Source organism: Neomonachus schauinslandi, chromosome 13 (assembly GCF_002201575.2).
Source record: "Neomonachus schauinslandi chromosome 13, ASM220157v2, whole genome shotgun sequence".
Taxonomy (NCBI): domain Eukaryota; kingdom Metazoa; phylum Chordata; class Mammalia; order Carnivora; family Phocidae; genus Neomonachus; species Neomonachus schauinslandi.
The window spans coordinates 24,628,499-24,640,939 of NC_058415.1; the positions used below are offsets into that span (position 1 = coordinate 24,628,499).

At 37.8% G+C, this 12,441-nt stretch overlaps 1 protein-coding gene across 2 annotated transcripts in view; it reads right to left on the reverse strand.

Moving 5' to 3' along the window:
- The window catches only part of UBQLN1 (ubiquilin 1), a 53,321-nt gene that overhangs the window by 11,207 nt on the left and 29,673 nt on the right, over positions 1-12,441 (reverse strand). For both annotated transcript variants that reach the window (XM_021677962.2, XM_021677961.1), the window contains exons 2-6: positions 11,444-11,595; positions 8,550-8,665; positions 3,904-4,166; positions 3,278-3,436; positions 2,865-3,099 (exon numbers count right to left, since the gene is read on the reverse strand). In XM_021677962.2, the coding sequence (XP_021533637.1) occupies positions 2,865-3,099; positions 3,278-3,436; positions 3,904-4,166; positions 8,550-8,665; positions 11,444-11,595 (925 nt within the window). The remainder of the gene's footprint in view (positions 1-2,864; positions 3,100-3,277; positions 3,437-3,903; positions 4,167-8,549; positions 8,666-11,443; positions 11,596-12,441) is intronic.

A 12,441-nucleotide genomic window follows, 5' to 3' on the forward strand; every position in this document is an offset into this window, starting at 1 on the left:
TCTCATTCTCTCTCTCTCAAATAAATAAATAAAATCTTTAAAAAAAAGAAAAAAAAAACATTAGGTATTTAAAAAATATGGTTATTCATTGTCTTATTCATCAGCAGGTACTCCGGAGAATATTTTGAACTGTCATGTTATTCAACCAGTAGGAGTATGAATGGTGAACACCATTTCACTCTTGTGAACTTCGTGATAGTCAAGACAGTCAATTCCATGAATTTTTGTCAGAAATATCCTGACTTGTCCAACCACACAGCAGCAGTTTGATGGCTTACCAGAGGTCAAGTTTTTGTTTTGTAAGAGGTAAAGTTTTACTTCAAAATTTTTTTTAGCTAAAGGCTAAGACTGAAATTTTGAACCACTTAACCACCATTACCAAACACCAAATGACTCTGAGAGTTGGTAATGTTTCCCAATGAATTCTACCCATAATTATAAGGCAAACGGCATGCAAACATGTGAAACTCATACTGCGGTGAAGTGATTTTGACAACAGCAGAAACTGTTTAAACGACAACGTCAAGGTGCTTTATACATTCTCTTGCTGTCAAAAGTTAAAATGAGATCTCCATTCCCACAAATTTACAGTAGATATTTTTTTTTAGATCATACTACGGTACAGCAGCATTTTTGGGGCCTCAATACAAGTGCAAAGAAAATCCACATTTCAAAATTCATTTAACTGTGTAACTGAGGTCCTATCACCTAACCTTCAATTGGAAGTGATTAATCTGCAAAGACACGTTAAAGGCAAAGAAGAATCTAACAGAATCCTATAAATGCTTCCAACTGACGACTATGCTATTAAAATCATGTACTTTTGGAATAAGTACGTATTTAAGTAAAATCTCATTACACATCACACTAACAGATGAACATGCAATTTGATTTTGACAACAGGAAACACTGTGAACATCAATTAGCAAATGTCATCCCTAAAAAAGAATTCCATTCCTATCATTAGTAGGTACATATGAAAAAGTATTACACTCAATTTTTACTATATTTTTACTTATCGTAATGTCTTTTCTCTCATAATATTATCGCTTTGCTCTTGATATGCAAGGCCTAAAGTATTACCTGGCCCCTTGCAGGAAAAATCTGCTGACTCCTGCTCTAAGATTTCCTCACCTTCTAGAGTAAGTGCTTACAGGGCAAAAGAAGAGTCAAGAGTTTTATCTTTACAGGTACGTGTGTATATATGTGTGTATGTGACTGCAAAGAGTTGAGTAAAAAATCACAATAATGTACACTATGCTAACAAATTGTTAGGCCAAAAAAAAAAAAAACTTAAAAAAACAACAACAAATTATTAGGCCAGCAGAATCCATTCCCTTTTGCTGTTTTTTGTTCTCCTTTGATGGAAACAATAACATGAAATCTTAAAGTATCAAGCCATTACATAAAAAATCTGAATAAAAGGTCCCAAAACTGATTTTTTGACAAAAGTTGTTACTGTAGATAACCATGCTATAGTTAAAAAAAAAGCAATTCATCGGTGCCTGGGTGGCTCAGTTGGTTACAGCTCAGGTCATGATCCTGGAATCCCGGGATCAAGTCCCATGGCTCCCTGCTCAGTGGGGAGTCTGGTTCTCCCTGACCCTCCCCCCACCCCATGCTCTCTCTCTCAAATAAATAAATAAAAATCTTTAAAAAAAAAAAAAGGAAACGTGATTAAATATTTGCTCTGTCTGCTCTAAGATCTTTGAAATGTGAATAAAGTATCTCTCTCAAAACATAGTTTAAGAATCAAAAACATAGTTTAACGTAGCTTAAGTAACAGAACAGGATAATTTTTTTCCTGATTAAAAATGGTATTACTTCAATGTGAACTAGACTGACTTACTGTGGTGATCATTTGGGAATAACTAACGCTATGTCAAATATAGTTCAATTTTTAAAAATGGCAATACTTCAATTTTTATCAACTCTTTATTATATTCAAAAACTTCATGATACCCACTATGGTCTATAAAGAATATCTACTACAGTGACCACCAATGACTCTCCATTACGACTTCTCTCAGTAATGACCTTTTGAAAAATTCCTCATCCAGCACCTCACCTTTCCACTCCCTCTGCCGAACACCAGCCATCTCTGAAAGCACATCCAAGTCCTTCTCACCTGAGGGAAGTGGCCCCATGCTTTCATTTCTTCTCATTCCCATGCCAAGCACGAGGACTAAAATCATCACTAGCTACAGGTTTTAGACCTAATGCTTATCATCTGAATAGCTGAGAAAAGGACTTCCATTTATTGAGTCTAATCTACGGAGAAATGATCAAAAGTAAATTCCTAACCTGTTCACATATCAAAACCTCCAGCAGCTTTATACACAGATCTTAAAGCCGCTGTAGATGACTCCAATCCAGGAGGTCTGAGGTTAGGACCCGGGAATCGGACTTGTAACAAAGCTGGCAGGTGCTCTGATCCAGCCCATTTAGCCCTGGTTTTAGGACTGGAGTGTGAGAATCCACCAATCTACCATAGAAACTAAAGCCAAGAAAACACATGCTCCAGTAGGGAGTCCACAGGTAACTGTATTCTCTCTGCACTTCAGTTTTCCTACTGTTGAAATGAGATAATCATTTTCTAATGAGATAGTTTTGGGAGAAGTGGGTGGTCATCTCATCAGTAACCCTTTCCACTATAATGCACACAAGTGATTAATACTAATCACTACATATTTAAAACTTCCATTAAAAAACTTGCAACATGAAAAGATAATTCATAAAAGTTACTTCACACACACACACACACACACACACACAGCACAAAGAGTAACAGTATAAAAAATGTTTTCATTATTCAAATAAGTGAGGATAACAAAGAAAAACAGTGTGAGCTGTTATGAGCCTACCTCCTACTCCAGGCCCCAAATTTGGCGCAGATGAACTCTGCCCAGAAGTGCCACTGGCAGCACTCCCAGCAGTGCCCCCCACAGCACTGGTGGTCCCACTGGAAGCCGATGAACTCTGGGAAGCCTGTGGAGCCCATGGATTGGGTAATGGATCTCTATTTTCTGTACGGGAAGGTTGACTACCTTCACCTGAGGATGTATTGCTCACTAGGGAAGCAAATGGATTACCACCAAACTGTAATAAAAGACACAAAAATCATAAAGAATAAGCTTTTGTTTTAAATTACAAATATGGAACTCTTTTTTGAATGAAAACTGTATTCCCCATATAAAGGTACCCTTCAATCACACACATATTTGTGTTAAAACAGGAAGTACCCTTTGGCCTACGCCCTAGGGGCCTGCATTATCACCTGTTCTTGTGCAGCACTCAGCATTGGTTCCTGAATATCCGTGTACATGCGCCGTAAAGCATTGTATCCCCCTGGGATGCTTTCTAGGTTGCTCAAGGCTCGGTCCTGGTTTCTCATCATTTCCTGCATCATTGCCGGATTCCTGGCAAGTTCCAATGTCTACGAAAAAGATATCCATATAAAAAGGCACTGAAATACACATGAATTAATTTAGCCATTCACCACTACAGCTGATTTGTTTACAAGTTTTCTAACTATGAATCAGCAGTCTTCAATAATTAAATCGGAAACTTATTTCCAATAATTCCTGCTGGATGTCACCTCAATCTAACATTCAAATAACACCAAGAAAGCAACACTCTGTTGTGAATGAATGCCCATCTCCTGAATTGGATTCTTTTTGTTTCTTAAATCTGCAAAATAACTGTTTACAGTGATCTTTAAAATATAGCAGAAAATTCAAATTTCACATAGTCCAAATTAGTGTGTTGAGTTTTCCTGAACAAACACCATTATTTCTTTTGGTAGCTTAGCCATCTATAAAAGGCAAGCTCCGTAAGCACAGAAAATTAAGAACTAAGTATATAATTCTTTAGCTAAGTGAGGTGAAAGAACTTTCCACATACTTGTCTCATAATATCTGGATTATTCAGCATATGACTAATTTCTGGATTTCTCTGAATCAACTGCTGCATTTGCGGATTGGCCATAATTAACTGTCTCATCAGGTCAGGATTTGAGAGCATGCTCTGGACAAAGGGATTCTCCATAATCTGGACCATCATTTCAGGATTGGACATAAGTTGCCGCTGCATCTGGCTTTGTAGTTCAGAGAAGTTAGTAGTATTCAAACCCAAGCTACTCAGACCTGCAAGCCCTCCAAGGCCACCTAAGAAGATAAAGGGAAAAAGACACATAAATAAAAATCAGAAATTTTATCATTAATATGACTGTGCTAAAATATGAAAATGCAAAAATAGTGACTCAATAGTCCCATTATGGAAAACCACTTGTTTTTAAAGACTTTATTTGAGAGAGAGAGAGCAGGAGGGGGGAGGGGTAGAAGGAGAGGGAGAAGCAGGCTTCCCCCTGAGCAGGGAGCCTGATGTGGGACTCGATCTCAGGACCCTGGGATCATGACCTGAGCCAAAAACAGACGCTTAACTGGCTGAGCCACCCAGGTGCCCTAGAAAACCATTTTAAAGCACACAGAATTCCTATTACTTTTAAAAACACATGTTTGATTTCTGTAATTAGTATTAGCCAAAAATCCACTCACTTTGATATTTAAGTTTAAATAATAAAACCAACTAAAATACGTATTTCCTGTGTGGCTCAGTTGGTTAAATGTCTGCCTTCGGCTCAGGTCATGATCCCAGGGTCCTGGGATCGAGTCCCACATGGGGCTCCTTGCTCAGCAGGGAGTCTGCTTCTCCCCCTCCCTCTGCCTGCCACTCCCCCCGCTTGTGCTGACAAATACATATAAAATCTTTAAAAATATATACTTTAAATATGTATTTCCTACGTGTGATATAACACAATATATTTTTGGTCTTTGTCCCAGATTCCTGGCACAGAGCTCTTAAAAGCCTTAGAAGTTCCCGAGCAAAGGGAGTGTCTTTTGTTCTACATTACAAGCCCCTTTAGATCACACTTCATTTATGCCAATTAATTACTTAGTGTGGGGCACCTAGATAGCCTCTGGATGGGTGATCACCAAAAAGACTAAGTGACAAAAGAGTTGGTACTTCTAGCCCCACCCACCAACCTCCAGGAAGGGGAGGAAAAAGAGCTAGATTAGAGATTGAGCTATGTAAAAACTCTTGAGCAATGAGATTCAGAAAACTTTCATGTTGGTGAACACTTCTAGGGCATGGGAACTGCACTCTCCTACACCCCCATTTCTTGCCCTATGCTTCTCTTCCATTTGTTTATTTCTAATAAACTGGTAAACAGAAGTAGTGTTTTCCTGAATCTTGTGAGCTATTCTAGCAAATTATCAAATGTGGAGGGGAACTATGGGACCCCCCAATTTATAGCCTGCAGGTCAAAACACATGGTCCAGTACCTAGACTGGTATCTGAAGGAGAGGCAGTCTTGGGGGACTGAATGACACACTTTTAAATCTATGGGATTGGACACTAACTCCAGGGAAGTACTGTCAGAACTGAACTACGAGACACCCAGATGGTGTTGGAGGGTTGGCCGGTGTCACAGAGATACCCTAGAACATACCCTCTCAAAGAAAAGATGCTAGTAGAATTCACCTATAAACTCTAGTTAGAACAGAGCTGCTGCTGATCAAGGAGAGAAAAGGCCAGGACATACAATGGAAACAGATGTCTCTTTGGAGGAATTTGGTCATGGAAAAACCTAACAGATCCAAGATGATTGAGTGATTATCATAAAATGTTAACTGTCAAAATTACATAACCAACCAAATGCATTCATTCAAGTAACAACAGGGAATAACTACATAGAGAAGAGGTATGGAAAGATTTAGCGGGGAAGAGGTTGTAGTTCAAGGGGCAAGAGAAGAGTTTTTTTATTTGTTTTCCTTATTTACTGGGCACTTTCTAATAGGCCAAGGACTGTGCTACCCACATAGGGAATAACATGATAAGAAACAAGTACTACATACAGAACTCAATGTAGTGGGAAGGCAGACAAGGAAAACAAATACAGAATAAGTACTTTAATAGAAATAGTCACAAGATACTATGGTGATACAGTACCTAAGTGGGATGGCTACTTTCCTAAGATGACACTTAATGAGTATAGGGAATGAATAGGCTGGCAAGAAATGGGAAGGATTGGAAGAAAGATTTAATAGTAAGCACAACAAACATTATATACAAAAAGCATAGAGATAAATAGGACTACTGATGTGTTCCTGAAATCACAAAAAATTCAGTCTGACTAGAATGGCAGATAGCAGTGCTCACCAAACATTCCACGTGCAGCCTTTTATTTCTTTTGCAGTTGGACAGACCCATGTAACTAGTTATGACCAGAGGACTGCAAGAAATGCGTCACTTCTGGCCAAAGTACAGAATGTCCAGCTTGAGACTCCTGGCTATCTCTTCTGCCATGTCCCAAGTGATGTAGCTACAAGATGGCAGGATTCCATTAGCCTGAGTCCCTGAGGACGGACCATGTAGATGGGGGCTTCACTGAAGAATGAAGGAAAGCTTTGGAGCAAGAAATTAAGCTTTGTGGTAAGAAGCTACTGAGTTTGAGGTTATCTATTACCAAAAGATAGATAACCTAATAAAACTGCTGAGCTGTGTTAAGAAATGAGAATGGAGAGGTAGGCAAAAGCTAAATCATAAAGTCTTGACAGATTTTAAGCACAACAATCACTTCAGATGTTCTTATTCTAATAACAGTATAGAAATGACTCAGAGTAAACATTACAGATTTTTAACAAGTCAAGCAACTGCATCAAGGAAGTGACAACAGGGAATATTTGCAAGGGATGGGATAGAGAAGAGCTATGGAGAGAGTTAGTGGGGAAGAGGCAGCAGTTTGAGGGGCAAGGTAAGAGTTTCTGCATTTGTTTTCTTTTGCTTTCTGAGGAGACACACACAGGCTAAAGTACTAGAGAACATCAAGTAATATCAAAGAGGAGAGCTGAATAAAGACATGGAGTTCACAACAAGTGCTCTGGGCTGAGGTACAGATTTGAGAATCACCAAGATACAGGAGGAAGGTAATGTCCTAACAAGAAGAAAGACAAGGCAGTACTCTGGGGAACAATACCAATCAAAAGAAAAGAAACCCATAAATGAGACAGAAAGAAAAAGCCAGAAAATTAACCAGGGAAAAACAGTTACAGGAGTTAATAGGAAGAAAATTTCAAGGACAGAATGGTAAGCACTGAGAGAAACTGAATTAAAACAAAAATGTGTCCACTAAATTTGGCAAGCCAAGAGGTCAATAGTGACCTTACCAAATGAATTTTCAATGAAGTGATGGGGAAAAAAACAGCACAGCAAACTTAGTGAAAGGGAAATACAGACAGAAAAAGGAAAATGCCTCTTCCAAAGACAGCTAAGAAGAGAAGCAAAGGAAAGGGTGATGGTGGGATTCTGTAGCTTTTATATATGGGCTGGGCCTTCATGAGAAGAGGCACCAAAAAAGAAAAGCTAACTATATAGGGTAAATGGGAATAAATGATGAAGAAAAGCAACTGAGATAGGAGGGGACAGGAATGAGACTGGAAATGGAAGGAAATGGGGGAGATGTATGGCCTCAGACAAATTAACTAAAAGCTTGTCTGGGCTTCAATTTCTTTGCCTATAAAATGAGAGAAGGGAATTGCCTATAAAATGAGGGAAGAGATTTACTTCAACAATACCTTTCATGACTCTGAACATTAAATCATTTCATCCTAATCTCTCCAGATTGTTCATGTCAATAATTCTGCCATCTAAAATTTACCAAAAGAGATATACTTACCCTAAGATCATTCTAGAAAACAAAAGCAGCAAAAATGTAAAAATTAAAAAAAAAAAAAAAAAGGAAATGTGAATCCCTGCCATACCCTAAAAGGTTTCCAACATAGTTGGCACAGTAGAACTAAATTACTAAAAAACTTTTTCTGGAAGGAATGGAAGGTATGATCCTTGATGTGCAAATGACATTTTTAAATGTCATTTCAAAGTACTATTATACAACTTAAAAACTGAAAGAAGCGACCGAACCATTTAGCTATCTAGTTGAAGTGTGTTAGTTTCAGAATACTCTTTTTCCTCAACAAAACCTTCCACAGAACCTCACTATAAAACTGATATAAGAAAAGTGGTTTAGGCTGATGCAGGAGCTCCTTAGCCAATGGACTTGCTCCTAGGCCCCAACCCTCCGCTGTGTGTTCAAGACACTAATGGAAGTCTGAGTCCTTCGTTTTACAAATCAGAAAATTATATTCAGGGGGTTAGCTTAGCTTACGATCAACAGTTAGCTAATCTTCCTCAGATTCAATGATGTGGTAAGTCAGATCAGGTACACATATGCCACATCTCTTTGATTATTTTTTTTTAAAAAAGTGCCACTTATTTATCACTTATTAAATGTGAATGTAAGCTAACCAAGCACATCTGTATTCCCAAATACTTCCTTAACACCTATAATTGAAGAAATAAGCTACAGACGTAATAATTGTTGTTGTTGTGGAAGTGACTTAATGTTTAATTCTATCATTTTATCCAAAACCACCCGGGGGAAAAGGAGTTTTTTTTCCTATCCCTGTAAAATAATTAAAGACACTTACCTAAACCAAAAGGGTTGCTAGTGGCAGAACCAGATGTGGAGTTAGTACTAGGAGCTGAGGATGTGGTAACGTTGCTTCCACTGGTGTTTGTTTGCTGAGCTGAATGATCCTGAGGCCTAGGAAAAATAACCAAATCATCGTATAAACAGTGGAGCTAATTATTTTTAAGAGAACCTCTGAAATTCCAGAATTCTCAGAAATAAAAGTGTAAGTTTTCAGACCAATTCAAATTGTCATAAGGTAAATACCCTGAGATAACTAAGCATTAAATATAAAGAAGCATAGCAAAATCCTATACAAGTTAAACTGTACTTCAACTGCCCCCCACCTCCAGTATAGGTACATAAATATTGCACTACTTTCAATCATAATGATAATGTAAGATATGGAGATGGGTCACCCCAGAGAAGAGAAATCAATGACTAGTCACACCTACAAAGCTTGACTATATAAGCAATTTTTTTTTATCTACCCCCTTCTAAGTTCTTGAGGATTGGGGGCAGTTCTACTCAGCCTCTTGAAATTGTTAAAAGTAAAATATAAAAAGACATCACCAAAAGCAAACTAAGAAATCAATACCAGTAATAACTTGTATTAATTACTTAATATTATCTTTAGGTAGAAAAATAGAGATACTTTATTGGAAACCCCTTCCATCTGATACCAGTTAAGGGTTCTGAATCTCACTGCTTCTTTCATTGATTCTAAGATGTACATTTTTTCATTATAACATTTCTGAAATCAAGATCTCTTACAATTGCTGACAACCAGGCACCAATTGTCATGCCTATGCATATGTATTCTGTAGAACTTCAACTAAGTGATTATACCAGACATGCTGTGCTATTTAATAGCACATAAAATGTCTTCAGGAGGGGCACCTGGGTGACTCAGTCAGTTAAGCATCTGCCTTCGGCTCAGGTCATGATCCTGGGATCCTGGGATTGAGCCCTGCATCAGGCTTTCTGCTCAGTGGGGAGTCTGCTTCTGCTTCTGCCTCTCCCTCTGCCCTTCCCCCTGCTCATGCTCGCTCTCTCTCAAATAAAATCTTAAAAAAAAAAAGTCTTCAGGAAGATTTCACTATTAATTGGTACTAATAAAGTTACTGTGTATACAGAAAAGCATAAGAACAGGAACAGAAGGAATGAATTTTGTGTCAGGGAAACAACTATTTGCTGTTGGGGGAAAACCAGCATAAAACTTTGCAGAATGGGTGTCAGTGGCTTGGAAGAAACTCCTGGAGAAAATACTGTAGCACTCTTTTATGAAATGCTGACCACAAACTCTCAACAGTAGAGTTTCATCACATATGCAAAAACATGAATACTTATGATGAAGTCAAAACGTGATTCAAAAGAATCACTCAATGTGAAGTAGTGTTAGAAGACTTTAACCAATTTATTTCATGTATATTTTCTTTGTAGGTATGCATAAGAGTTATATCCAAAAATAAGTCTAAAGGAGCTCTTTCACTAAATATAGAATAAAAATTTCAAGTGAAAAGAAAACGTAACAGTTTGTCAGTATTTTTTATTAGTGATACACAATATGAAGGTGTCTCTTAAAAACTGATAATGAAGGGCACCTGAGTGGCTCAGCTGGTTAAGCATCTGCCTTAGGCTCAGGTCATGATCCCAGGGTCCTGGGATAGAGCCCTGCACCTGGCTCCCTGCTCAGCGGGGAGCCTGCTTGTCCCTCTACCTCTGCCCCACCCCACTTGTGTTCGCTCACACTCTCTCAAATAAATAAAACCTTAAAAAAATTGATAATGAAATATGGCTACTCATTTGTGGTTTATCAAGGAGATGAGTCACCTTTGATCTTGTCCAAAAATCTCCCTAAAACAAAAAGCATCGCTAAAAACATACTAATTTGCTTATCCTATAATGCAAATAATTTGGAATTGACTTAATTTAGAAATATGACTTAATACTGATGAACTCCTTAAAATATCAAATGTGTAAGCATCAGCATTACTTAATCATTTGTTTTTTTTTAACTTGTTACCAACAACAAATAAATGAATTTTTATCTATTTAAGTATTAATGTCAGAGAAAGCCATGTAAAGCCAAAACTGGTTATTTTTTTAAAAGATTTTATTTATTTATTTGAGAGAGAGCGTGCACGCACATGTGAGCACAAGCAGGGGGGAGGGGCAAAGGGACAGGAAGAAGCAGACTCCCCACTGAGCAAGGAAGCCCAAAGCGGGGCTCAATCCCACAACCCTGAGATCACGACCTGAGCAGAAGGCAAACGCTTAACCAACTGAGCCACCCAGGCGCCCCAAGACTGGTTTTTTTTTTTTAAAAAGATATACAGTTGACTCTTGAACAACAAAGATTTGAACTACAGAGGTCCAATTATACTTGGATTTTTTTTTTTTCAATAAAGACAGGACACTACTATAAATGTATTTTCCTTATGATTTTTTTTTTAAGATTTTATTTATTTATTTGAGAGAGAGAGAAAGAGAGAGCATGAGAGGGGAGAGTGTCAGAGGGAGAAGCACACTCTCCGCTGAGCCGGGAGCCCAGTGTGGGACTTGATCCTGGGACTCCAGGATCGTGACCTGAGCTGAAGGCAGTCGCTTCACCTACTGAGCCACTCAGGCACCCTCCTTATGATTTCTTAATAACATTTTTCTCTAGCTTATAGTATGAAAACAGTATATAATATGTATAACATATAAAATATGTATTAATCAATTGTTTACATTACCAGCAAGGCTTCCACTCAACAGTAGGCTAGAGTAGTTCAGTTTGGGGGGAGTCCAAAGGTATACTCAGATTTTTGACTACATGGGGATTGGTGCCCCTAACACCTGCATTATTCAAGGATTAATTGTATAAACATTTATTCACAGTTTAAAGCTCTAGGTCTTCTAAAAACATACCTGTTTTGTGTTTTGATGACAAGGTGAACAGTAAGTCCATCATGAATTCCATGCTGACTCAAAGTATCTTGATCTTTTAAAATTTTTCCAGCAAATATCAACACAAGTTGGTCAGTATGTGATTTGAAACGTTTAGAAATTTCTTCCTTGAACTAAATAACATAAAAATAAAATTATTATTACAAGTGTTTGCATAACACCATCTAGTCTAGTTTCTACTAGTACTTCAAAAAGGCCCCTACTACAGATATTACAATTCAAACAATATAAGTAAACATCTTTTCTGTGTCAGTATCTTAATCATAGTGGGAAATGAGTATTAACATTTCACTCATCTCCAACACTAAGGTTGTATTATAAGTATGCATGTCCTATATATTCAACTTTCTGTGAAGGCCTGACAACTCATTTCTTCCCAATATCCTTGTTCTTTTTGTATCAATGGTGCTAGCAATAGTTCAAGCCATACATAGCTGCTACCATGTTTACAATAATCTATGCCTCAGCTTTCCATCTCCAGTCCTGCTCCATTCTAGTTGAATACATATACAGCCAACCTCGTATTCTTGGCCTGTTATACTTACTTTCTTCCCCACATTTTTCATTCAACATTCATTAACAAGAAGTACTACACACACACACACACACACACACACACGGTATTATCCACATGCAGAGATACAAAGCAAAAATCTTTCCTTGAAGGACAGCAACGAAAGAGTTAGTCAAGTAAACCACAAAGTACGGAGGAAGCACAAGGGCAATTAAAGAAAGCTTTCCAATGAAAACTAAAGAAAGATTAGGAAGTAGCCAAGAAAACCTGAAGAAAGGCTTTCCAGGGACAAGAATAACATGAAAAACAGAGAAAAGATCTTCATACTATTAAAAAAACCTTATTTATTCCATGTTAGATCAGTGTTTTCTCCTATCTTTATCACAAGCACCTGTATGCTTAGGCCTATTCCACCCTCCAAATCAGGAAATCTCAGAGTAGGCCA